Source organism: Electrona antarctica (assembly GCF_951216825.1).
Source record: "Electrona antarctica genome assembly, chromosome: 11".
NCBI classification, from domain to species: domain Eukaryota; kingdom Metazoa; phylum Chordata; class Actinopteri; order Myctophiformes; family Myctophidae; genus Electrona; species Electrona antarctica.
Window position 1 is genome coordinate 50,298,502 of NC_136792.1, and position 27,782 is coordinate 50,326,283.

General features: G+C 45.9%; 1 protein-coding gene across 1 annotated transcript in view; it reads right to left on the reverse strand.

Annotated features, from left to right (window-relative positions):
* rsf1a (remodeling and spacing factor 1a) overlaps window positions 1-27,782 on the reverse strand; it is a gene marked incomplete at its 3' end in the record, with an annotated part of 42,526 nt that overhangs the window by 866 nt on the left and 13,878 nt on the right. Inside the window, exons 4-20 of the mRNA XM_079513903.1 lie at window positions 27,121-27,326; window positions 22,546-22,673; window positions 21,320-21,484; window positions 20,140-20,477; window positions 18,507-18,989; window positions 16,954-18,035; window positions 15,212-15,386; window positions 13,657-13,884; window positions 12,327-12,431; window positions 11,112-11,191; window positions 10,945-10,993; window positions 9,270-9,394; window positions 7,567-7,628; window positions 6,761-6,929; window positions 5,688-5,905; window positions 4,689-4,883; window positions 3,317-3,498 (exon numbers count right to left, since the gene is read on the reverse strand). Of these exons, the coding sequence (XP_079370029.1) occupies window positions 3,317-3,498; window positions 4,689-4,883; window positions 5,688-5,905; window positions 6,761-6,929; window positions 7,567-7,628; window positions 9,270-9,394; window positions 10,945-10,993; window positions 11,112-11,191; window positions 12,327-12,431; window positions 13,657-13,884; window positions 15,212-15,386; window positions 16,954-18,035; window positions 18,507-18,989; window positions 20,140-20,477; window positions 21,320-21,484; window positions 22,546-22,673; window positions 27,121-27,326 (3,990 nt within the window). The remainder of the gene's footprint in view (window positions 1-3,316; window positions 3,499-4,688; window positions 4,884-5,687; window positions 5,906-6,760; window positions 6,930-7,566; window positions 7,629-9,269; window positions 9,395-10,944; window positions 10,994-11,111; window positions 11,192-12,326; window positions 12,432-13,656; window positions 13,885-15,211; window positions 15,387-16,953; window positions 18,036-18,506; window positions 18,990-20,139; window positions 20,478-21,319; window positions 21,485-22,545; window positions 22,674-27,120; window positions 27,327-27,782) is intronic.

The window sequence follows — 27,782 nt, forward strand, 5'->3', positions numbered from 1 at the left end:
AACGGAAGCTCTGACCATGAGTCAAATATAAATGCTTCCGTCATACAGTCTGGAGCAACGGAAGCTCTGATCATGAGTAAAATATAAATGCTTCCGTCATACAGTCTGAAGCAACGGAAGCTCTGATCATGAGTAAAATATAAATGCTTCCGTCATACAGTCTGGAGCAACGGAAGCTCTGATCATGAGTCAAATATAAATGCTTCCGTCATACAGTCTGGAGCAACATTGGAAGCTCTGATCATGAGTAAAATATAAATGCTTCAGTCATACAGTCTGGAGCAACATTGGAAGCTCTGATCATGAGTAAAATATAAATGCTTCCGTCATACAGTCTGGAGCAACGGAAGCTCTGACCATGAGTAAAATATAAATGCTTCCGTCATACAGTCTGGAGCAACGGAAGCTCTGACCATGAGTCAAATATAAATGCTTCCGTCATACAGTCTGGAGCAACATTGGAAGCTCTGATCATGAGTAAAATATAAATGCTTCAGTCATACAGTCTGGAGCAACATTGGAAGCTCTGATCATGAGTAAAATATAAATGCTTCCGTCATACAGTCTGGAGCAACGGAAGCTCTGACCATGAGTCAAATATAAATGCTTCCGTCATACAGTCTGGAGCAACGGAAGCTCTGATCATGAGTAAAATATAAATGCTTCCGTCATACAGTCTGAAGCAACGGAAGCTCTGATCATGAGTAAAATATAAATGCTTCCGTCATACAGTCTGGAGCAACGGAAGCTCTGATCATGAGTCAAATATAAATGCTTCCGTCATACAGTCTGGAGCAACATTGGAAGCTCTGATCATGAGTAAAATATAAATGCTTCAGTCATACAGTCTGGAGCAACATTGGAAGCTCTGATCATGAGTAAAATATAAATGCTTCCGTCATACAGTCTGGAGCAACGGAAGCTCTGACCATGAGTCAAATATAAATGCTTCCGTCATACAGTCTGGAGCAACGGAAGCTCTGACCATGAGTCAAATATAAATGCTTCCGTCATACAGTCTGGAGCAACATTGGAAGCTCTGATCATGAGTAAAATATAAATGCTTCAGTCATACAGTCTGGAGCAACATTGGAAGCTCTGATCATGAGTAAAATATAAATGCTTCCGTCATACAGTCTGGAGCAACGGAAGCTCTGACCATGAGTCAAATATAAATGCTTCCGTCATACAGTCTGGAGCAACGGAAGCTCTGATCATGAGTAAAATATAAATGCTTCCGTCATACAGTCTGAAGCAACGGAAGCTCTGATCATGAGTAAAATATAAATGCTTCCGTCATACAGTCTGGAGCAACGGAAGCTCTGATCATGAGTCAAATATAAATGCTTCCGTCATACAGTCTGGAGCAACATTGGAAGCTCTGATCATGAGTAAAATATAAATGCTTCAGTCATACAGTCTGGAGCAACATTGGAAGCTCTGATCATGAGTAAAATATAAATGCTTCCGTCATACAGTCTGGAGCAACGGAAGCTCTGACCATGAGTCAAATATAAATGCTTCCGTCATACAGTCTGGAGCAACGGAAGCTCTGACCATGAGTCAAATATAAATGCTTCCGTCATACAGTCTGGAGCAACATTGGAAGCTCTGATCATGAGTAAAATATAAATGCTTCAGTCATACAGTCTGGAGCAACATTGGAAGCTCTGATCATGAGTAAAATATAAATGCTTCCGTCATACAGTCTGGAGCAACGGAAGCTCTGACCATGAGTCAAATATAAATGCTTCCGTCATACAGTCTGGAGCAACGGAAGCTCTGATCATGAGTAAAATATAAATGCTTCCGTCATACAGTCTGAAGCAACGGAAGCTCTGATCATGAGTAAAATATAAATGCTTCCGTCATACAGTCTGGAGCAACGGAAGCTCTGATCATGAGTCAAATATAAATGCTTCCGTCATACAGTCTGGAGCAACATTGGAAGCTCTGATCATGAGTAAAATATAAATGCTTCAGTCATACAGTCTGGAGCAACATTGGAAGCTCTGATCATGAGTAAAATATAAATGCTTCCGTCATACAGTCTGGAGCAACGGAAGCTCTGACCATGAGTCAAATATAAATGCTTCCGTCATACAGTCTGGAGCAACGGAAGCTCTGATCATGAGTAAAATATAAATGCTTCCGTCATACAGTCTGAAGCAACGGAAGCTCTGATCATGAGTAAAATATAAATGCTTCCGTCATACAGTCTGGAGCAACGGAAGCTCTGATCATGAGTCAAATATAAATGCTTCCGTCATACAGTCTGGAGCAACGGAAGCTCTGATCATGAGTAAAATATAAATGCTTCCGGTCATACAGTCTGGAGCAACCTTGGAAGCTCTGATCATGAGTAAAATATAAATGCTTCCGTCATACAGTCTGGAGCAACATTGGAAGCTCTGATCATGAGTAAAATATAAATGCTTCCGTCATACAGTCTGGAGCAACATTGGAAGCTCTGATCATGAGTAAAATATAAATGCTTCCGTCATACAGTCTGGAGCAACATTGGAAGCACTGATCATGAGTAAAATATAAATGCTTCCGTCATACAGTCTGGAGCAACATTGGAAGCTCTGATCATGAGTCAAATATAAATGCTTCCGTCATACAGTCTGGAGCAACATTGGAAGCACTGATCATGAGTAAAATATAAATGCTTCCGTCATACAGTCTGGAGCAACGGAAGCTCTGATCATGACGTAAAATATAAATGCTTCCGTCATACAGTCTGGAGCAACATTGGAAACTCTGATCATGAGTAAAATATAAATGCTTCCGTCATACAGTCTGGAGCAACGGAAGCTCTGATCATGACGTAAAATATAAATGCTTCCGTCATACAGTCTGGAGCAACATTGGAAACTCTGATCATGAGTAAAATATAAATGCTTCCATCATACAGTCTGGAGCAACGGAAGCTCTGATCATGAGTAAAATATAAATGCTTCCGTCATACAGTCTGGAGCAACATTGGAAGCTCTGATCATGAGTAAAATATAAATGCTTCCGTCATACAGTCTGGAGCAACATTGGAAGCTCTGATCATGACTAAAATATAAATGCTTCCGTCATACAGTCTGGAGCAACCTTGGAAGCTCTGATCATGAGTAAAATATAAATGCTTCCGTCATTCAGTCTGGAGCAACGGAACCTCTGATCATGAGTAAAATATAAATGCTTCCGTCATACAGTCTGGAGCAACATTGGAAGCTCTGATCACGAGCAAGTGAAGCGTCTCTTGACTCTAGATTTGGATATTGTGGAATAGCCGTCTGGCTAAGAGCGAGACTATAATCCCTACCTCCTCCTCCTCCTCGTCATCTGGTCGTCTCCTCTTGGCCCTCCTCCTCCTCCTGAGGAGGTCCTGGGCCTCTCTCCTGCCCCGCCTCTTCCCCGGTCCTCTCCTCCGGCGCTTGTCCTCCTCCTCGTCGTCCTCCTCAGAGTCATCGTCGTCGTCCTCGGAGTCTCTGGAGGAGGCGGACGCTGTGAGGGGCAGAGGCAACCGATGAAAACACAGATTTTTGGCAGCAAAATTGTAGTCTTTTGAATAGTTTTCATTTAGTTTTAGTCACATTTTAGTCACCTGGAATGTTTTAGTGTTTGTAGAATTAGTCGACTAAAATCTTATGACATTTAAATCGACTAAAACTTGACTGTTGATTTAGTCGAACAAAATGTGTTTTGGTGTCATAATGACAACTGCGAAAGTGTAAAATGACTTTGCTTGTCCACTAGTCCCTTCCTAACATTTTAGTCTAGTTTTTATTTGTTGACGAAATTGTCAATATAGCCTAATATAGCCCGTCTCAGTTTTAGTCGTCATAGCTTAGTTTTCATTTAGTTTCCATTCAGTTTTCGTCAGTTGAAAAAAGGTAGTCGACTAACATTTTTTCGTCTTAGTTTTAGTCGACGAAAACAACACTGATTACAATACCTCCCCCGTTCAAAATCAATAGAAGAACTGTGTTCAGAAAATAACGTCAGCTCTGACTTGGTTGGGTCAAACAAACTAAATCACAGATGACACTGATAACAGATATCATGAATTATACAACAGGTCGTTTCGAGGAAGCAATCTGATCTTCCTGAGCAATCTGAGCACCACTCCACAGAGTCCACACCTAATCAAAACAAAGAATTCAGCTGCTCTGTTTTCCCAGAGCGCAGCAAACTCGGTGGCTATACTATAGGCTAGCTAGTTTCTTGGGACATTTGTGGTCGTAGTGACTACATCTGTCATTAAAAAAAAAAAATTCAGCGATTTTCTTAGTTTTAAGGGTAACTGTTGTATAATTGCAATATTACACTCGAGGGTGTGGTTTAACGTGATTATCGCCACTTCAGTGATGCTCGCGGAACTCGACTACGTCTCGTTCCTGACCGCATCACCGTCGTGGCAATAATCATCTACAAGCTCATAGCGCGCCACCGAGTGGCGCGCTACGAGCTTGTAGGTCTGCTATTTTGGAAAAATCGAAGAACGACTGACATAGAAACATAGCTTTTTCAGAAAACCGTCAGGATGTAGAAGACATTTTTAGAATCTGATCTCATGTCAAAATGGGTTAAATCTAACGTGTCGCAGGAATGTTTCGGATGGCACATGTCATGCTTCAGTGAGGACAGTCAGTGTGTGTGCGCCCTTTGAATTGAATTGAATTGAATTGACTGACCATTGCTGTATTCGCTGGAGAGGTGTCGTTTGCGCTTGACGCCGCCGGACTTGGCCTTGCCACGGCCGGCCGAGGCCTGGGAGTTGTCGGAGGAGTCGGTCTCGCGGTAGTTGACCTGCTGCCGCTGGCCCCGCCTCAGGCCCCGCCTCTTCTTGTCAACGTCGCTGTCGCTCATGTCGCTGGAGAACTCGGAGTCTGGAGAGAGAGGAGGACATGGAAAAGGGGATAAAAAGGAAATTAGTTAACAACTTGAGGGCCCGGACCTATTTAATCCATTAATAAAATGTGCCCATCGTTTATAGCGCCCGGACCACTTTTACCGACGGGCCGGATGTTGTTGTGAATGTGTGTGTAGCAGCTAACAATAGCCACACCACTCTAGAGTCGATCGACAACCACGGGAGGTAAGAATAAATCTATCGCGACTAGCGACTGGACAGCGGAGGGCCGTCTAACACAGGATCTTTTTTCATAATTAGAGGGGATGATTTAGATTGCGAGTTATGAATGTTTTAAGATTTTCGTTGTCGTCTGCTAAACAGGCAGGGAACATTTTCGATGACGTGTCACTGTTGTGCAACACTGAGGATTGCGCAACAAGCGCCTCTAGGCTGTGGAGCGATGCGATCAGTTTTCATATCACTAATTTGACGGAGATGAATCAATCTCCGTCTCGGGCACATGACCGTGCACTTGAACTTATCGGTGATCTCCGTCCTGCGCCTCCAAGGTGTTAAAGAGGGAGTTGCCGTGAAGACATTCATAGAATCTGGTCTCAGGGCTCAATGGGTTAACAGTTTGGACTGCTGATCGACTTTTGTTTTCATCGTTTAATTCACAGTTTTTGATAACTTTTAAGCGCAGCTTGACGCCTCAGCATTGATTGGCTACACCTGGCCTAAAGGGCAAAGGCTCCGGGGATTCGTCTAAACGTAGTCCAGTGCGGGTATCCGCGCGTCACACATCCGCGGTCAACGACGTCTCCCTGCTCCGACTCACCGTCCTCTTCTTCGGTCTCCTCCTCCTCAGACGAGCGTCTCCGTCGTCTCTTGAGCCGTTTCCGCGTGCGGTGTCGCTTGGTCCTGGCGTCGGTGGGTCGGTGTTTGTTCGCCCGTTTGGGTGCCCGCTTGGAGCGGACGCCGCTGGCAGAGCTGCCCGCGTCGCTGGCGTCGTCCTCGTCCTCCCCCGACACGACAAAGTCCTCCTCGTCCTCCGAGCTGTGAGGAGAAGAGAGGAGTTGCATTATTCATCTTCCAAAGTCCTCCTCTAACACTAAAACATTACAGGTGACTAAAATATGACTAAAACTAAATTAACCCATTTAGGCCTGACGTCGAAATAAATAAAAAAGTCTTTTGAAAGAATATTATATTGCCACATTTTCACGATTTTTCAAAAATAGCAGACCTACAAGCTCGTATGAGCTTGTAGATCTGCTATTTTTCAATAGCTGCTTAGTTAAAACACCAAAAGGGGTTCCCGTCCAGAATGGGTTAAGTTATATTCCAAAGACTATGGACTAAACTAAAATAGAAATGTGCTGCCAAACACTGCTCACAAACGCGTCGTGATACAAATTATACTTTTGTACATTTTGTTCATTTCTGACTTCAGCAAGCGTCTCGTTTTGGAACACAAACGCTTCTAGCGAGACTTTAGAGCGAGGTGAGGTAAGAACGGAAGATTATGCCTCCCGATTTTGGGGGGAGTAATGGAAGGCGGGGGGGTTTCAGAGTAAAATCTACATCATCTGCTGGCGCTCTAGCGCCTTTATTATGAAGAATTCCCACGGCAAAAGAAGTGTCAAAGTGTCTCTATTAATATACTATATATAAATAGTTTCAATAGACTTTTAGATTGACATGTTTGTGCCAGCACGGATGATTAGATATAATTTCTTGATCGCCTCTTGTCTTGATTGTGTTAAACATGACGTTTAATGGGCCGCTGTGCTCAGATAACAGGCTCGGTAATCCCAAAGCTTATTGATACCGGGTACTCGATAAGCTTGTTACGGGGGTTTTCTCGGGTTTCGAGCTCCATCCCTCCACACTCGTGAGTCATTACGTCACCTGTTGCTGAGCATGAACTCGTCCTCACTCTCAGCGACCGAGCTGTCACTCTCCAGGTCGTTGAGTCTCCGCCTCTTCCTGTTCACGGGCCGACGGAGCAGGGTGGTCCTAGCTTGCGGCCGCTCCTTGCCGTCCTCTGATTGGGCCATGTCTTTGCCCCGCCCCGTCCCTATACAAATGAGCAACATTTGACGGACGTCAATGTTCTATTGCTGTGGGTTTTCAACCAGTGATCCAGGTGGTGCCCAGCCTAATGATGGAGTTTGTAGTCAAATAGACCCTTATAGATCTTTAACTCTGAAACCAAATGGACCCGTATGGGTCCATTTGGTTTTATTTTACGCTCTCACTATTGTTACACATCTGCATTACAAGAAGTCTACACATTAGAGCATGTAGAATTGTTATTTTTGTTTGAATTTTTCTTTTTTCATGTCATGTGAAAGCAGGGAATCATAGCTTCAAATTGACATATTGGTTGTTCAGTTTAACCCACCAGTTTTGGAGGTATGGCTTATATAACAGAGTAATGTCTCACAGAGAAACAGCGAGTTGAGAAAACAGGCTTGAAAGGTTCACTTCTGTGGTCTCTAACATTAACACCTAGCTATATGTTTAAGCATTTATATAATATTTACATGTTGATTTCAGCTCTGACATGCTCTAGTATGTGAAGTTTGGATTAAAATAAAAATCAGTTTTCCTCCTCTCCTGAAGGAAATCTTGCCGCCATGATTGTCTCTGTATTAAAAAGAGTCACATTTTTCGTCATAGTTTTAGTCGACGAAATCAACACTACTTCTCACCGTCACCATCGGAGACGTCCTCCTCTATCGCCTCGTCGATGGCGTCGTCAAAGTCATCGAACCTGTGACACGCGCACACGCACACGCACACACACACACACACACACACACACACACACACACACACACACACACACACACACACACGCCACCGTCAAAGTCCTATCCGATTGACGGCCCATACATCCAAACAGAAAAGTCCTATCCTAGCTGTTAGCATAAAGCCCAGCTCCAAGGGCCAGCATGCACACTCACTTTAAGAAGACGATGTTTGCCCACGCCCCAGGTTAAGGTTAGGTTTAAGGCATAATTATAACCACTTGTGCCAGTGTGTAGTTCAAATGAACACAACACAGCACAGCGCTCCCTACCCCACTGACAACCAATCACAAGCCGATTTTGGAAATGGTTCTCCTACAGACACAATATTCGTGTACTGTCTGGACCTACAGCGTAGGAACTCGGTGCCGACACCCGGGTTCCAGACAGTTCCCCCAAATCCTACCTGTGGCTGATGCACTTCCTGTTTCAGAGAGTTCCAGACAGTTCCCCCAAGTCTAGTCTCGCGTTACCAGACTGTTGCCTCCTTGATTTCCAAACGCTTCATCATACAGTCTGGGCTAACGGAAAAGGTCTCATGAGTATCCGGACACAGCGGAAGTGGAGCCTCCTCGCCACTACCGTTTAGTCTTTACCGTTGCGCATATTTATCCTAATATAAATAGAAAACATCCAAGGCTATAGCTTGTTGCTTAGCAGAAAAGGAAATAAAAAAATATTTTTTCGTGAACGGAAATGGCAGCTTCCGTTACTCAGCTCATGGGGCTGTAGGTCCAGACTCTATATAGCATTCTGTTACTCAGCTCATGGGGCTGTAGGTCCAGACTCTATATAGCATTCTGTTACTCAGCTCATGGGGCTGTAGGTCCAGACTCTATATAGCATTCGGAGATTGTGGAATAGTTGTCTGGTAACGCGAGACTACCCCAAGAGGCCTATCTCACAGCATTTCCCCGCCCCCTTTTTACGCCCCCTTTTGGAGATAGTGGTGTTATTTATTTTGCGGCCCATAGGTATTTTCACAAGCCACAAACTACTGTTTTGTAAAGGTAAGGTTTATTCTACTTATTTGAGTTGTTATACCATTGTGTTTTCGTCATATTATTATCGGTCTTTGACATTTTAACATTAGGAAATGTACTTGGATTCTCCAGAGAAAAAAATGCCTAATGTTAAATGACACCACTATCTACCGGAAGTGGGCGTGGAAGGGGGGCTGTGAGATAGGCCTAGTACTACTGTACCTGTGGCTGATGCACTTCCTGTTTCACAGAGTTCCAGACAGTTCCCCTAAGTCCTACCTGTAGCTGATGCACTTCCTGTTTCACAGAGTTCCAGACAGTTCCCCTAAGTCCTACCTGTAGCTGATGCACTTCCTGTTTCACAGAGTTCCAGACAGTTCCCCTAAGTCCTACCTGTAGCTGATGCACTTCCTGTTTCACAGAGTTCCAGACAGTTCCCCTAAGTCCTACCTGTAGCTGATGCACTTCCTGTTTCACAGAGTTCCAGACAGTTCCCCTAAGTCCTACCTGTAGCTGATGCACTTCCTGTTTCACAGAGTTCCAGACAGTTCCCCTAAGTCCTACCTGTAGCTGATGCACTTCCTGTTTCACAGAGTTCCAGACAGTTCCCCCAAAGCCTACCTGTAGCTGATGCACTTCCTGTTTCGGGTGGATCTCCGGCCCAGGTTTTTACTCTTCTTGGGGTCTTTCTTCTTCGTCGTCGTCGTCGTCGTGGCCGATGATTTCTCCTCTTCCTCGTCTCCCTCCTGAAGAAGACAATTCTTATTATTTGCTAAAAATGTTTTGTATTTTTGTATTGCTACATTTATTTATTTATTGTAATGCATTGTAAAAGTTTTTAATTGTACTTTGACCCCACGACGAATAGTCTCGGCCTTCTTCAGGCCGAAACGTTGCTATGACTCTTATTTAACCCATTTAGGCCTGACGTCGAAATAAAAAAAAAGTCTATAGTATATATTCAAAGATTTGTGCCTCATTTTCACGATTTTTCTAAAATAGCAGACCTACAAGCTCATAGCGCGCCACTCGGTGGCGGGAGCTTGTAGATCTGCTATTTTTCAATAGCTAAAGTATAAAATAATGCTTAGTTAAAATACCAAAACGGGTTAAAAATAAAACTCTTGAACCAGCAAGTGGCGGTGTGCGGGTCTCTCCTCCTTCTCCAAAGGTTTTTATTAGAGAAGGTAAAAGATGGGTGTTTTTGCTGATTTCTTTCGTTTGAATGATTTTAGCCTATTTTTGACAGTGGGCGGTGACAAACTGACATAGTGAGCCTACGACACACAGTATGGCATCCACCTTGGTACGTCTACCTTCACATTCAGTATAGATCCTGTGTGGCCAGATGCAATTTCATGGGGTCTAGTAGACTATAGCAAATAATAATAAATAAATCGTCATAGAATTTGGTGAAAAAAATACATATTTAGCCACTTGTTCGAATGCCCCCGCCCCCTATCAAAAATAGCTAAAACCGTTAAAAGAAATGAAAGCAGCAAATAGATCTTTTTTATAAACACTCATTTTATTTTCTCTAAAAACAACCTAAAACATGAACCTATGTTAAAGAAAGAATAATTTGTCCTTTAACCCATTTTGGGCGGGAACCCCTTGTTAGCATTATGTTATGCAAATAGCAGATCTACAAGCTCATAGCGCGCCACCGAGTGGCGCGCTACGAGCTTGTAGGTCTGCTATTTTTGAAAAATCGAAGAACCACTGACATAGAAACATAGCTTTTTCAGAAAACTGTCAGGATGTAGAAGACATTTATAGAATCTGATCTCAGGTCAAAATGGGTTAACACATTGGATCCCTAGGACAGGTATACTCCTATAAGTTAATATACGCATGACGCGTTGGCTCAATCTTGAGGCGTTTGATATCACTATAAGATTGCTTCTCTGCGTTTCATTTTTGAACCGCTCCGGTTGCTATGCACGGTTGCTAGGGCCCCGCCTGCACCGTTTCTGCATGACCCGACCACATTAGCTTCTGTTTTAGACTAACTAACGCGCTGTCCGTGGTTTTGAACAAATGGTCGATGTTCGGAGGTCTTTTCTGATTGTCCGGTGATCGTGTTTGGAACATTGCTCGTTTCCAAGAGCAAGGATGGCCTCATTTTAGCTCGCTAGCATTAACGCTACTAACTTAGCATCCAAGATGGAACCCAAAAGCGGAGGCGCGTCATAGTGGAATCGATTCTCATCAACGTGGCACCCAAGCAGCAGCACTTTCGTCCACCAGGTGGCACTCGTTATGCGTTAACAGACATCATCTACGGTATACTCACAGGGATGATGTTCTCTACGCTGATTCCAACGTACACCAGGCGCTCCCTCCTGAAGAGACAGGGAGAAAACTATCAATGTATTGTCTTACGGTTGTATGTGTATTAACGTGTGTTTGTGTGTGTGTGTGCGTGCGCGTGTGCGTGCGTGCGAGTGTGTGTGTGTTTACCTCCTCTCAGCTCTGTCTCTCTTCTTCAGAGCGCTGTCCAGATTCAGCAGCTGCTCCTCCAGCTTCTCACACAATAGTTTCTACAGAAGAACACAGACATGAAGCAACAGCTACTATTACTGTTTGTGTCCAACAATAAAGTTAAATATGTGACTAAATTTGACTGATTGGATTTTTTAGAATTTTTCATGTCATATGAAAGCAGGGAATCATATCATATCTCAAATTGAGATATTGGTTGTTCAGTTTGACCCACCAGTTTTGCAGATATGGCTTATAGAGTAATGTCTTGCAGAAAACAGCGAGTTGAGAAAACAGGCTTGAAAGGTTCACTTCTGTGGACTCTAACATTACACCTAGCTACATGTTTAAGCCTTTATTTCATATTTACATGTCGATTCCAGCTCTGACATTTATTTCAGACATGCTTTAGTATGTGAAGAGTCTGCCTGTGTTATTAACTCATTTTTGAAAATAATCTAATCTGGTCACATTATGGTCACTATCCGTAGGAAAATGTTTTTCTTATGGGAGTGCCCCCAGAGGTACAAGACTTTTGGATAGCAGTACATGATCGCAACTGAGAGAATTATCGGTCAAGATATCCCTCTCGATATATTTGTTTATTCATACTAGGAGATTCCTCCATGCTTAAAGGAGAATTCCATACTAAAAGGCTTTCTTACCTTTCTTTGTAGTTGTTACGTCCCCACCAAAGAGGTCCAGGTGTTATTTTGTGCAAAAGCTCCTTATTGGCTATTTCCCCTACCATAAGCCCTAAATGAATTTAATTGAATGGAAATTTAATGGGGTTATGGGGTGTTGTGCTAATTCGCTTATTTCCATCGCTCAAAATTATTATTTTTTTGTATATATCCTCTCTTCATAATGTAAATAATATCCCAAGCGGCACACTTTACTACTTATTTCGATGGAAATAAGCGAATTAGCACAACACCCCATAGCCCCATTCAATTCCCATTCAATTCATGTAGCGCTTATGGTAGGGGAAATAGCCAATAAGGAGTTTTTGCACAAAAAAACACCTGGACCTCTTTGGTGGGGACGTAACGACTACAAAGAAAGGTTTTTTTTTTTTTTTTAAACCAAAGAAAGGTAAGAAAGCCTTCTAGCATGGAATTCCCCTTTAAAGACATAACTCCTTCCACATACGTAGAATTCTAAATAAGGCTCAAACAAACGTCTCTCTCTTACGTGTTGACAGGGCGGGCAGAACCACTGTCCGTCTGGAATGATCATGAGAGGAGGCCGGAGGCAGGCGGTGTGGTACCCACTGTCACAGGAGTCACACAGCAGGATCTGTGGGCGCACACGCACACGCACGCACACGCACACGCACACACATGCACACACACACACACACACACACACACACACACACACACACACACACACACACACACACACACACACACACACACACACACACACACGCTATGAGGCTGGATGTGCTTGAAATGATTGGCGCCAATATACAGTACATTATGCCCTGGCTGCCTGCAGTCATTTCAAATGAACACCAGGGAGCGCTGAAAGTCTTAAGAAACCTCACCAGTTCAGGGTGGTTGGGGAGGCCCACAATGGGAACACATTGACCCATTTTGGGCGGGAACCCCTTTTGGTGTTAGCATTATGTTATGCTTTAGCTATTGAAAAATAGCAGACCTACAAGCTCGTAGGGCACCACCGAGTGGCGCGCTATGAACTTGTAGGTCTGCTATTTTTGAAAAATCGAAGAACAACTGACATAGAAACATAGCTTTTTCAGAAAACTGTCTGGATGTAGAATCTGATCTCAGGTCAAAATGGGTTAAGAACCTCACCAGTTCAGGGTGGTTGGGGAGGCCACAATGGGAACACATTAAGAACCTCACCAGTTCAGGATGGTTGGGGAGGCCACAATGGGAACACAGAAAGAAACCTCACCAGTTCAGGGTGGTTGGGGAGGCCACAATGGGAACACATTAACTCTTAGCCTGCCGCCATTAATTAATCCCTCGATTGCGTATTGCCATGGTTTAATCACGCGTGACACTTACTTTGAAGAGCCAAATATCCGTAATCGCATTTTACTATGAAACCATTCCGTGTGTGTTGACGAAGCTGGTGCTCGTTCTCTCGGTCGGTGGTGGAAAAAGTGGACCGCGAGTATCACAGCGCCTGCTACAGGCCGTTGAAAACGCTTGTCTGGGACAAAGCGTCCTCTGCAATGTCGCTTCTGTGAGATAAAGCCGTCTGAAAACAGAGCCGACAATGTTAGTGGATGCGCGCGCATTTTCAAAATGGCCGCGCCCATTGTGTCAGAAGCATAACAAAGCTAACTGACGGTAGATTTCGATACGATCGTATTAAAACATGCATTAATGAATACATCGCTGTTAAAACGGCTTTTCCGTTTGTGGCAGGCTACAAGATTCTACGTTTTAAAATTCCTATGTTCCTGGCGGGTAAACGATTAAGAACCTCACCAGTTCACTTCAGGATGGTTGGGGAGGCCACAATGGGAACACATTAAGAACCTCACCAGTTCAGGGTGGTTGGGGAGGCCACAATGGGAGCATGCGTCCTCGGCGTGGATCCCCTCCTCCTCCTCCGATTGGCTGGACTCGGAGCCACTTCCTCCTCCGCTGCGCTCCCTCCTCCCCTCCTTGACGCCGTCCTCCTCGATCGCCCCTCCTCCTCCTCCCTCGTTGGGCTTGCGTCTCTTGGCGCGGACGTTCGACCAGCGGGGACGCCGGTGCCTCCGTTTACCCTGGGCACGCAGAAATATGTAAAATAACATTTGGTCACGGTTATTATTACATAATAATCGTCCTAATCGCAATTATTTTAGATAATCACAATAATCGTAATGGTCAATAGTTTTCATTTCGAAAGATTTTCAAACATTTTTCAAAAATAGCAGAAATAGTTGAACTACAAGCTTAGATTTAAGTCTCTGTGACACATCTAGGGGCCACAATCTGCATTCAAAGATTTCCCTAGAAGCCTTGTCATTGGTAGAAAAAACCCGGTCGAAATGACTAACCAATCAGGAAGTAGACAGGCAAATCGACCAATGACAAAGCTTCTAGGAAAATCTTTGAATGCCGATTGCGGCCCCTAGATGTGTCACAGAGACTACAACACAACATGCTTTCCGAGGCGACTCGTTGCCTCTGCAAGGTTGTTTTGTGTTTTGGGTTAATATATTGAGTTGTGCATTAAGTAGCCGTGTAATAGGACTTAGTTAGTCTTAACCTGCCACGGGTTCGTTTTAACCTGCCACCCATGTCGGGAGCCACAGGTTAGTTTTAACCCATTTTGGGCGGGAACCCCTTTTGGTGTTTTAAACATTATGTTGTAATTTAGCTATTGAAAAATAGCAGATGGTGGCGCGCTATGAGCTTGTAGGTCTGCTATTTTTGAAAAATCGTGAAAATATTTATTTCAGAAAACTGGAGGATTTAGAAGATTTTGTTAAGATTTTGAGGTCAGGCCTGAATGGGCTAAGCCAGGGGTTATCAACCCGTGGGTCGCGACCCCTTTTTTTTAAATTTTTATTTTCACGATTTTTCAAAAATAGCAGACCTACAAGCTCGTAGCGCGCCACTCGGTGGCGCGCTATGAGCTTGTAGATCTGCTATTTTTCAATAGCTAAATTATAACAATGCTTAAAACACCAAAAGGGGTTCCCGCCCAAAATGGTTTAAGGTTATTGTAGCAGTAAATTTATATTGGGGGTCGGGAGGGGGCGGGGCGGGGGTCCCGAGACATTGCCAAAGCATTTCCGGGGGTCCCCGGCCAAAAACGTTGAGAACCCCTGGGCTAAGCAACGTATGCACCCCATTGAACGCACGCGCGTGCGTGTGTTGGAGCCCGTCACCAGGGCCCCTCCCACCCCCACGGCCTCTGACCCATCCTCCTGGACCATGGGAACGCGCCACACACACACACACACACACACACACACACACACACACACACACACACACACACACACACACACACACACACACACACACACACACACACACACACACACACACACACACACACACACACACACACACACACACACACACACACACACACACTACCTTGGGTCTCACGGTGGTGGGACCGTCGGGGCAGTCTTTCTTCCCCGCCACCTTTCGCCTCTCCTCTTCCTCCTCCTCCTCTTCCTCCTCCCCTTCCTCTCCCTTGGTCCCGGGAGGCGACGTGAGCTTCCTGTCCTCCTTCCTGCTCTGGCTGTCGGCCACCTTGGAGCTGGGCCTGCAGATCGGCAAAGCAGAAGATCTTCAAGAGAGAGCGGATGGGAATGAAATGGAAGCCATTAGTGAATGGAAGAGTGAATGACACACAGACACACCCCCCCCCCCCCCCCCCCCCCTCTGGTAAACAGTGTTTTTCAGAATGGGAGGTACAATGTCGAATGTTCCATTATTACCTCGTGCTAATAAGTCTGATCTCTCTTTAGAAGCATTAATATTCTAAACAAGATGCTTGGTTAATATAAGTCCGAAATTAGGACAGAACATCTGCGTTCTGATCAAAACCATGGAGAGCGACGTAGACCCGTAAAAACAAGGAAGTGAACGGCTGCGTGCATGATGCGCAAAACATGTCCGGGAGCTCTGAACAAGGTGTCGCCTAGCAACGCCCGCTGTCAAAAAATGTATTTCAGGATTATTTATAAAGCACATTTACAAAGACCAAAGGTCAACCAAAGTGCCGTACAAGATCAGATAAAAGAAGAATACGACACAATAGCATGGTAGAACAACAAAAGCAAAGAAGAGCCTCAAATTACACAGTCATAATAGAATCAAACAAACCAAAATTGCAATCCAGAATCAAATAGTTAAAGGCATGGAGAATGAAATTAGTTTTAAGAGAGGACTTGAAAGCTCCTAAGGAGCGAGCAGACCTAATCCACAGGGGGCAGACTGTTCCAGAGGTTGGGACCTAAAGACGTGTATACACGTCATTAGCATAATAAGTGTTAATAATCATATTAAGTAAGCCAATGAGATTACACAATATTGTCAAAGGTTGATCCAATAGCCTGCAGAGTAACTGCAAAATACCTACCGAGCCTTGCCCGACAATATGAGAAGCAGAGTTTTAGGGCCAGCTTTGCTAGGCTTAGGCTACGAGGACACCTTAGAATTTACAATGTAGGCCTTTAGCAGACGCTGTTAATCTGAGTGATTTACAGTAAGCAAGAACACCACATGGTAATACGTCAAATACATAGATATATAGTCATCAAGGATCATAAGGAAGCTAAGAATCTAACATCCATCTAGTAGAATATGCAATCTGTACAATGGAACTATGAGTATATGACTATATAGTGCTAAGTTTACATAATATAATAATATCAAGTTTAGCCTTTGCATACACTGGCAAGGTCATCGAGGCTAGGGCAAGTGCTACCTTAACACATTCAGAGCTCAAGACGTCTTTATAAGTGCACAGTAGGGTGCCCAGGACGTTCTTTTTTTTTTTCCTTTTTAATCTCCTTGTGTTCCGCGCATGTGCACCGCCTTTCACCTCCTTGTTTACGGCCCAACTAAAGTGGCTCATAACTCTAAAACTACGGTGCTCTCCGTGGTTTTGATCAAAACAGCAATGTAAAACATGAAAAGGTATCTTTTTATGTGTAGCTCGGTGAAGTCGAGCGTTTTGTTTCAGAACGCTGCCATGGTTATAGGGGCTCCATTTGTACTTTGACGTCACACAATAACAATGACTCATGTGAACGGCACATGAAATATGAGAACGTATTGCATTATAGGCATGCACGCACAAAATCAACAGAGTCTCTCTCCCGTACCTGCTGATCCGCGTAGATCTCCTCAGGGACCTGCCCTCCTCCTGGGTCTCCTCCTCCTCTTTCTCCTCCTCTTTCTCCTCCTCCTTCTCCTCCTCCTTCTCTTCGTCTCTCTCCTCTCGCCCCCTGTGCTTGCTCCTCCTCCTGTGGTGCGGGATCTTGATCTTCAGTCGGATCCCTTCCTTCTGGACCTCCGAAGAGGCCTTTTCCCGCGGCGGACCCTGCCTGTCCTCCGAGCCCTGCCCCGCGACGCCCTGCCCGGCGCCCTTCTCCGCACCCTGACCCCCGGCGCCCTTCACCTTGACCTGGGCGCCGTCGTCGCCGCCCTCGGCCTGGCACTGCAGCGGTTCCTGCAGGCGTGCTTTGGGAGCTTCGAGGGCAGTCTCTGAAGCACCCTCCGCCTTTCTCTCTTCTTTCCTCTCTCCCTCTGCCTCCGAGCCCTCTCTCCTCTTCTCTTCCTGCTCTTGGTGGTCCTCGCCGTGGCCTCTGGACCCTGGGGCCTCTCCCACCAAGCGGGCCTCCGTGCCGGTGCTTTCAACGCCCTCCTCCTCCTCCTCCTCCTTCACCTCCGCAGAGGAGCACCGCGAGGCAGGCGAAACGCGACTCGACGCCACCGGCTGCTGCTTCTCCAACCGTTCCGCCGCCTGAGTCACGCCGCCCGAGTCTGAGGAGGGCCTGGCGGTCGTCCGGTGGTTCCCCACCAGCACACTAGGGGGCGCCGCGTCCCCCCCTCCGACAACGGGGGGGCCCTTCCTCACCAGCACCGACCGCCGGCACGCCTCCTTCTCTCCTCCTCCCTCCCGCTTTCGCTCCTCCTCCTCCTCCTCCTCCTCTTCGAGCGGGAGTTGTTTTTCGCGCTCCACGCCGCTCGGACCGTTTCGCTCCTGCGGTTCCGAGGCGGGCGGTGGCGGGGGGCGCTGCTGTCGCTCCAGCAGTGGGGGCGGACTTCGGATAACCCCCACGTGACCTAATATGACCCCGACCTGGCCCCCCGTGGTCGCGACCCCTGCCACGACGCCGTTCTGTCCTTCCTTGTGAGACGAGAGAGGGAGGAGAGACGAAGCTTTGCCATTGGTCAGCGAATCCTGAGCGGGCGACATGGAAAAATATTAATATCACAATATTTTCCCAAGCAGTATAATATTATCACGATATTTCTCATGCGATTTTTTTTAGGGCTTAGTTACTTAACAGTACAACCACCTACAACATAACAGAAAATAAAATAATTTAGACCAAAATATTTATTAAATTTGGCTAACGAAACAGTCGTTCTACAAAAGTATAAATTAAGATATAGAACTGCAAAATCATAGAATGTGCATTCACTGCATCAAAATCTATACGATATCTGAATATCGTATCACGACACGACATTTATCACCATATCGCCTAATATCACTTTTATTTTTTCTAATTCTTTATCCCACGATTTTGTAACCCGCTTTTCACCCAGTGTCAATTATCTAATGTAATCCTGGGCATTTACAGTCCCTCCCCAGCCGGGCCAACCCGGGGAGAGCAACGGACTGACCTCATGCTTCCATATCACCTACCTGAGTGGACGACGTAGTTTCCGCCGGTTGTTGTTGTTGGGCAGAAGCCGGGCTGAGAGGAGCGGCCCCCAGGGCGGGCCCCAGGGAGTTTGGCCCCTGGCCGAGAGGCGCGGGCGCCACAGAGTTTGGCCCCTGGCCGAGAGGCGCGGGCCCCAGAGAGTTTGGCCCCTGGCCGAGAGGCGCGGGCGCCAGAGAGTTTGGCCCCTGGCCGAGAGGCGTGGGCGCCAGGGAGTTTGGCCCCTGGCCGAGAGGCGCGGGCGCTAGGGAGTTTGGCCCCTGGCCGAGAGGCGCGGCGGGCGCCAGGGAGTTTGGCCCCTGGCCGAGAGGCGCGGGCGCCAGGGAGTTTGGGTTACACACGATGATACTGCTGCTGCTGTTGTTGGTGTTGTTGTTGTTGTTGAGATGGTTGCTCCCGTGGTGCTGGCGGCTCCCCTGGAAACCTTCGTCCAGCTTCAGGTCTCTCTTCTTCAGCGGTATCTTGGCCTGTCGGTAGGAGAGTCGCAATTATTTGGGATAATTGCAAATCATTTTTGTGCATAAGTATGCGGCAGTGCCTGACTGAAATGAGAGAATACAGCCAGAATGGGAGGAAGCCGCAGAGCGAAATACCCAAACGCATGTGAGCCCCCGTATGTTGACGTCACATGGCATGTCACCCGTTTTGTTACCCCTCTCCAAAGAAATGACAAAATAGCTGAATTAGCAGATCCACAAGCTTACAACACGTCACAAAATGAAATTATTTCTGCTATTTTGTAAACTTTTTGGAAAGTAGTGAGTCAGCTTATTTAAGTTATTCGTCATATCTGCCCTGTGCAAGATTCTGTGACCACGAAGCCTAAAAGGCAAACTGAAATACAAATTGTAACGCTCCAACAATTAACACTTTATATGCCCCCGGAACTTTTCAAAATAAAGGCTCTAGAGTGCCCAGCAGATGAGGGAGACTTAAACAAGGAAGCAGTGCTTAATTTCAGCCGGAGCTTGGCGGAGCTCAGCTCCAGTACCTGTCACTTGAGCTCCCCTACCTGTAGAGGCAGCTCCGGTAGCTGTAGAGGGCGCTCCGCCACCCCAAATGCACATTACAATATACAATACGTCTCTATTATTATTTTAGTTTCATTTTCAAGTCAACTAGGCTTCTTCCTCGTCATAGTTACTTCTATTTCCAGTACGATTCCAAAATAAAACATGGCTTGAATGATCGCATTGCAAGTACAAACAAAAAAACACTCTTATTTTGAAATGTGTGCCCGTTTTGAGAGGAAATAGGTGGCTATGGAACCCCGGCGTCGTGAGGCTTGACGCCTCACTGTTGACGGTGTCGGATGCGTAAATAAAAACAACTCGTCTCAACTTTTGCAATTTGCATCTGTTGTCGTTCGTTGCATATGGAATTTTCATACATTGATGGAGCAATAGATTAACTGCTACTTGGAGTTTATAGCCTTGGGGACAGCATGCGTTATAATTTAGCTATTGAAAAATAGCTGATCTAGGTCTGCTATTTTTGAAAAATCGAAGAAGCACTGACACAGAAACATAGCTTTTTCAGAAAACTGTCACGATGTAGAAGACATTTTTAAAAGTCAAAATGGGTTAAACGTCTAACGGTGACAGCCCCCCATTATACCTGTTGGTTGCTCCTGACGACCGCGTGGTCGACATCCCCGTCCCGGCTCGTGCTCCGTTGTTTCGCCGCCGTCGTCACCGAACACGGCGCCTTGACGACCGACACGGCGTTGCTGGGGGCGTCCGCCGCGGCGGCGTCCGGCCTGCTCTCCGACTTGACCATGGCGGTGATGGTGCTCACGCGGTTGTCGATGACCGCCGCCGGCGCCGCCGTCACCGCAGGTGGCGACTCCTCCTGGCGGAGTGTAACGTCCGTCGGGCTCTCGCTCGGCTCCTCCTTCACCTCGGCCGAAATGATTTCTTTATCGACAGGCGCCTCCGCCTCTTCCTGTTTAATCACTACACGCGCACGCACACGCGCACACGCACACACACAAACGCACACACACACAGAAAAGCAGAACGGTTCATTATTTCACTGTCCAAGACTTCATGCCTTTGACCGCTTTATATCAACTAGCCCTTACCCGTTGTGAAATACTTGCCTTGTGGCCGCAGGGGGGTACTGCACTCTGGGTGCATTTTCGTATTTTTAATTCACTAATAAATTCATTATTAATTTATAATTTGTTAAATTGGAAAAAGGGCTTCGTTAAAACCTCCATATTATTATGGTCAATGCCTGTGTGAAAAGTGGGAGTGATTGGTGCAGGCAGTGAGGAGATACGGTGGTGTTTCTGACACAGAGACACACACACAAAACGGTTTAGCTGAAAACCAACTTTAGCCCTGTCCCGGTCGCTATAGGCCACGCCTCGCATACCCCCCAGCACCAGGAAACGTGCGCGGCTGCGCACGCAATCCCATAGAGTCCCGTTTAAAATAGGATTTTCTCCTCGCTCGTTTTATCTGAAACTACGAGCACTGTCCGTGGTCTTGACCAAACATCTGATGGTTCGGATCTTATTTTTGAATTTTCACCGCATCGCGATCGACATATTACCGCTTCGGGGCGAAAGATAAACATTGTGAGCTAATGCCAATTAGGAATGTTTTTAACTCAGGTCTAAATGGGTTAAGTTTGTGACATTCAGAAAATAAAGGAGGCGTTTAGTGGGACACGCGCACACACACACACACACGGACGCACACACATATTTTGCCATACACTTATGAACGCATATAGAACATGATCCATTGTGAGATACAGAGCGTAGTAGTGGCTGTTAACATTTCATTACCTCTATTCAGAGGTTCCATGGGTTCCTCTTTCTTTACGTCGGCGGCCATCTTGCAGTCCGTGCGTTCCTCTGTGGTCCCGGAAGACCGCTGCAGGTCTCCACTGCCGGCCTCGTTCTTCGAGCTCTGGTCGTCCGCATCGGGCTTCTTTAGAGCTCCTGTTTCCTCTAGAAGAAACAACGGTTTGCATAAAAAGGTGAGCAGTCAATTACTTCAGGGAGCAAATTCAGTGTCCAGCAGAGCCATGTGAGTGCGAGCGGCGCGAGGAGTGGAGCGGGTGGATTTTTTTGTTGAGTGCCGAGCGCATTTTAAAGGACAAGGGTTTTAGGTTGTTATTAGAGAAAGTAAAGATGAGTGTTATTTTTTTTTCCATTTGCTGCTTTCTTTCGTTTTAGGGATTTTAGCTGTTTTTGACAGGGGGGTGGGGGCATTCGAGCATGGGGCTAAATATGTATTTTTTTACAACATTTTATAGCGATAATTTTTTGTATCGTTTACTATAGTCCTACTAGACCCCAAGAAATTATATCTGGCCACAAAAGATCACAGGATCTATTGAATATGAAGGTAGCCTACTGGGGGGAAGCCACACTGTGTGTCATAGGCTCAATATGTCAGTTTGACACCTTCAGTAGATCCCGTGATCTTTTGTGGCCAGATGTAATTTCCTGGGGTCTAGTAGGACTATAGTAAATAATACAAAAATAAATCGCTTTAAAATTTTGTAAAAAAATACATATTTAGCCACATGCTCGAATGCCCCCGTCCCCCTGGGGGCGACTGTGGCTCAAGAGGTAGAGCAGGTCGTCCAATGATCCATGGGTCGGCGGCTCGAATCCCCTCCTGTCTACATGTCGAAGTGTCCTTGGACCCCAAATTGCTCCCGATGTGCTGGTTGGTACCTTGCATGGCTTCCACCGCAATTGGTGTATGAATGTGTGTGTGTGAATGGGTGAATGTAATGCACAATCTATGTAAAGCGCCTTGGATAAAGGCGCTATATAAATGCACCATTTACCATTTAACCCGGGCTCCCCCAGAGTTAGTGTCCTAACTCAAGTGTCCTTGAGCAAGACACTGAACCCCTAATTGCTCCTGATGTGCAGGTTGGTGCCTTGCATGGTTTCCGCCGCCATCGGTGTATGAATGTGCGTGTGAATGGGTGAATGTAATGCACAATCTATGTAAAGCACTATAAAAATGCACCATTTACCGGCGGGTGTCCTACCTGTATCTTTATCTGTCCGTGCCTCTCTCTCCGAGGGGCTGGCGCCGGTGGACTCACCCTGGTCCTGGCTGGGGGGGGTCACCTGGGCCTTGAGCAGCTCCAGAGCCTCGGCCAGGTCGTTACGGGTCCTGAGGAGGAGACGTTGTCTGGGTCAGCGGCCTGGATTCACTACCGACCCCAACCCGCACCAGCCTACTGTCTGGATTCACTACCGACCCCAACCCACACCAGCCTACTGTCTGGATTCACTACCGACCCCAACCCACACCAGCCTACTGTCTGGATTCACTACCGACCCCAACCCACACCAGCCTACTGTCTGGATTCACTACCGACCCCAACCCACACCAGCCTACTGTCTGGATTCACTACCGACCCCAACCCACACCAGCCTACTGTCTGGATTCACTACCGACCCCAACCCACACCAGCCTACTGTCTGGATTCACTACCGACCCCAACCCACACCAGCCTACTGTCTGGATTCACTACCGACCCCAACCCACACCAGCCTACTGTCTGGATTCACTACCGACCCCAACCCACACCAGCCTACTGTCTGGATTCACTACCGACCCCAACCCACACCAGCCTACTGTCTGGATTCACTACCGACCCCAACCCACACCAGCCTACTGTCTGGATTCACTACCGACCCCAACCCACACCAGCCTACTGTCTGGATTCACTACCGGCCCCAACCCACACCAGCCTACTGTCTGGATTCACTACCGACCCCAACCCGCACCAGCCTACTGTCTGGATTCACTACCGACCCCAACCCACACCAGCCTACTGTCTGGATTCACTACCGGCCCCAACCCGCACCAGCCTACTGTCTGGGTCAGGTTCAGGTTTATTTGTCATTATGAATAAATACAATGTATAAATACAATGAAATTAATTGTGCTCCGAGCACTCTGTATTAACCCATTTAGACCTGAGAAAAGATTCTACGAATGTCTTCTAAATCCTGACTATCATCTATGTCAGTCGTTAAGGACCCCCAAAAATATGTAATTGGCCACCGACCCCCATCTGAAAATAATATGTTGTTTAGCTCGTACAAAGCGACGATCTACAAGCTCGTAACGTGTAGATCTGCTATTTTTCAATAGCTAAAGTAGAACATAATGCTTAAAACACCAAAAAGGGTTCCTACTTCCTGCCCAGAATGTGTTAAATACAAATATACACTAGTGTATACAAGACAAACGCCCAACAACTATAGTGCAAACGAAAGAAAGTGCAAGGAAGTGCATTACAGTGCAAGGTCAGCTGTTCAGCAGCCTGACTGCCTGCCCGGGGGGGACAAACTGCTACTGAGACAGGTGGTGCTTGATTTGATGTTCTGGTAGCATTTTTTGGGAGTAGGGAGTAGTCGGAGCGGGGTATGGGCGGGATGGGCTGGTGTCTTTGATGATGTTGTGGGCCTAGTGGTGTAGGTCAGGGGTTCTCAACGTTTTTGGCTGGGGACCCCCGGAAATGCGTTGGCCGTGTCTCACGACCCCTGCCTCCCTCCCTACCCCCAATACAAATTGGCCGCTACAGTAACCTTAATAATAGAGATAATACATCATAAATAAACACTGAAACCAGATATAATCATTAAGGAATCTGTACCATGTAAACTCTTAATTTCCATTTTCTCTTTTTTCTTTTTTTTTTTATAATTTTGGGACCCCCCCCCGAGGGGTCGCGACCCCCAGGTTGAGAACCCCTGGTGTAGATGTTGTGGAGACTAGGCAGTGCTGTGCCGCTGATGATGATTTTAGCTGCTGTTTTAACGGCCCTCTGCAGCCTATTGCAAATCTGAGCAGTCGTTCTGTTTCTGTACCACACTGTGATACAGCCTGTTAACCCATCCTCCACCAGTAGGTGGCAGCAAAGGTTAAGCTACTGCCCCCATTCAGTCCCATTCTATTTGGCTTCTTAGACTGGAACTCACCTATGCTTTCTATGGCATAGGCAGCTCCCGCCGGGAGAAACTACACGCAGCTGCATGATAGAGAGAGCAGTGTGTGTGTGTGTGTGTGTGTGTGTGTGTGTGTGTGTGTGTGTGTGTGTGTGTGTGTGTGTGTGTGTGTGTGTCAATTTAACAATGGTGCAGACGTGAGTGAGCAACGTTTGCGCTACTGCAGTGGTTCCCAAACTGTGGTGCACCCCAAAGGGTGCGCGAGTGGCCACCAGGGGGTGCATGAGATGAAAAGTGTAATGGCGTCGATTTTGTCTTGTTAGTTTACTAATATTCTTAAATAACTTTAATATACATTATTTCAAATGGGGATTTTCACTGTGTTAAATAAATTCCATCAACTTTGAGATGGGAAGCGAACATAAAGCATTGCTTTTGCACACTGAGGTCCGCTGGTTGTCGCGAGGCAAAGTGTTGACACGGCTTTTTGAACTGCGACATGAACTTCAACTATTCTTTGAAGACAACCCATTTAATTTGGCCTCCAAACTGCATGATGAGGTTTTTCTACAGAAGCTTGCCTATCTGGCTGACATATCTTCAGCTCTGAATGAACTGAATTTAGGTTTACAGGGAGTCAGTGTTACACTGTTCAAAACACACAACAAGATCGAGGCTATGATAAAGAAGCTATCATTCTGGGGCCGCTGTGTGAGTGGGAGTGTGCTCGAGTAGGTGAGTCAATTTAGGAAGAAATATCCCTTAACCCCAAAAAAATTGATACACAAGGTTTTTCAATGGATTCTGGTAGTATTGGGCATGCTAAATAACATACTAAAAGTCTACCAAAATCTACTCTCCAGAAAGCCGTCATTTTCAAGATTGCGTCCTAGACAGAGTTTAAAATGGCCATATATCAAATGGGAAAACATTTTCAAAGTATTTTTCAACTTATTCTAGTACCTCTGGACATGCTTAAGAACATACTACAAATTTAGGAAAATATACCTTTGGGAAAGGCGTCATTTCCAAGATGACGTTAAAAATGGCAGGCTTATAAAGCTTATAAACAGCTATACTGTATATCTCAATTGAAAAGAAATATACAAAAGGTTTTTCACTATACTACCAGAATCCATTGAAAAACCTTTTGTATCAATTTTTCTGGGGTTAAACCTTATATTGATTCACCAACCTACACTTGATGCATTCTTGAAGGGAAACAAAGTTGTCATGGGGGAGCCTGTAAAAAGGCTAATAACTGAACACCTCAACCAACTCGCTGAGCAGCTACGGAAATATTTCCCACCCATGGATGCATCTCAGACGTGGATTCGCAACCCTGTCACTAAGACAGCAGGAACAGCTGATCGACCTGTCATCTGACGGAGCGCTGCTGCTGCGGTTCAAACGAAAGCCACTTGTAGATGTTTGGACCGAAGCGATGCTGGCATACCAAGACCTGGCAAAGCAAGCCTTGAGGGTTTTAATGCCCTTCGCCACAACCTATCTATATGCGAGGCTGGATTCTCTGCTCTCACAGTAGTAAAGACAAAATATCGCCAAAGGCTGGATGACGTTGAGAAGGACTTGCACATAAAACTGTCTCCAATCACACCAAACTTCGCAGAGATGCAGGCCCACCCGTCGCATTAACTTGGGTAAGGTACCAGGTTACTGCTGGTTTTAAATAATACTAATCATGCGTTTCTTTCTCTCTCCCTCTCCCCCTCCCTCTCTCTTTCTGCAGGATTCCTGCACTGTCTGCACGCACTTGAAAAGCGTGCGTGCGTGTGTGTGTGTGTGTGTGTTTGGCCGTTTCTGAGCCTATGCATGTCATTTTATTTTTCGTGTGGTGTATTTTTATTTGTTTTCTGTAATTGTGGGCTCGTTAAAGCGAGTAATCCGAGTGTATAATGTTTACTTGCATGGTGTCATTTTATTCTTTATTTTATTCCAAAAGATATTGTGAATCATGTCATGTGAAAGCTCATATATATATATATATATATATATATATATATATATATATATAGGTCTACTTAACTTTCATGTGTGCTCTGAAATAAACGGGGTGCTAATTGGCTCTTCAAAGATGATGATTATGGTAATTAATTTATAGTGATCCTGGTGGATCTCTATGGTGACACGGGGGTGGGTGGGGTATGTGAGGATTTTTATTTTATTTTGATGTTCGTAGGATAGGCATTTATAAGCTTTCAGCTTCAGCCTATTCCTTTTGATCACCTCCAGTTCTTTTTGGTTATGTAACCGTGTGTTAACGAATAAGTTGTTTTGTTACTGTGAAGATGATCAAATAAACTAAACTAAACTAAACTAAAAAAAGAGGAATACGTCTCTATCTTCTCTGCCTGCACCTGTGTTTCTTTTTTATGTTGGGCATTTTCTTTTTTTTTGGGGGGGGGGGGGGGGGGGGGGGGGGGGGGAGAGCTTGGGGCTTGGGGGTGTGTCAGCTGGGTCAGGAGGTACCAGGGGGTGCACGACCAAAAAAGTTTGGGAACCGCTGTGCTACTGTAATGCCCGAATTGAAGTGGACTCGGTCGGCCCCCATAATTTTTTGTTTTCTCCCTGGAAATAAAAACGTCTGGGTTTCCGAGGCTAACTTGGCGTTTATCTCCACGTGGAGCTCCTCCTCTTACCTGACGATGCACCTCCAGGTGGAGCCGTCCAGGTCGTCCTGCTCCTCGGTGTACAGCCTGATGTTCTGCTCGGGGTCCAGCTGCAGCCAGTACATCAGGCCCTGCTGGTCCCTGCCGATGGGCTGCAGACGCATCTTCTCCGGGTCCTCCTCGTTGATGGCCGTCTTGAACTTCAGGTTGTCGTCGAACTGACACTCGCAGAGGTACTGGTGGAGAGAGAGAGAGAGAGAGAGAGAGAGAGAGAGAGAGAGAGAGACGTCACACTCAGTGTTGTTTTTGGCAGCACATTTTGATTTTAGTTTTAGTCATAGTCTCTTGAATAGTTTGAATTTAGTTTTAGTCACATTTTAGTCACCTGGAAAGTTTTAGTGTTAGTCTAGTTTTAGTCGACTAAATATCATAAGATTTTAGTCGACTAAATCGACAGTTGATTCAAAATGTATTTTGGCGGGCCTTGATGCCGTCATAATGAATGTTTTTACACTTGCTGACAATAGCTGATATACAAGCTCGGCTATAATGACTTTTACTGGATCTCTTGCGAGAGAGCGCAGTAGAGATAGCATTCGTGTTGATCGTGTCGACCAAACGTAAGGCGAAAAATGTTCCGTCGACGACTACCCTTTTTCACTGACTAAAACTGAGACTAAATATATTGGCAA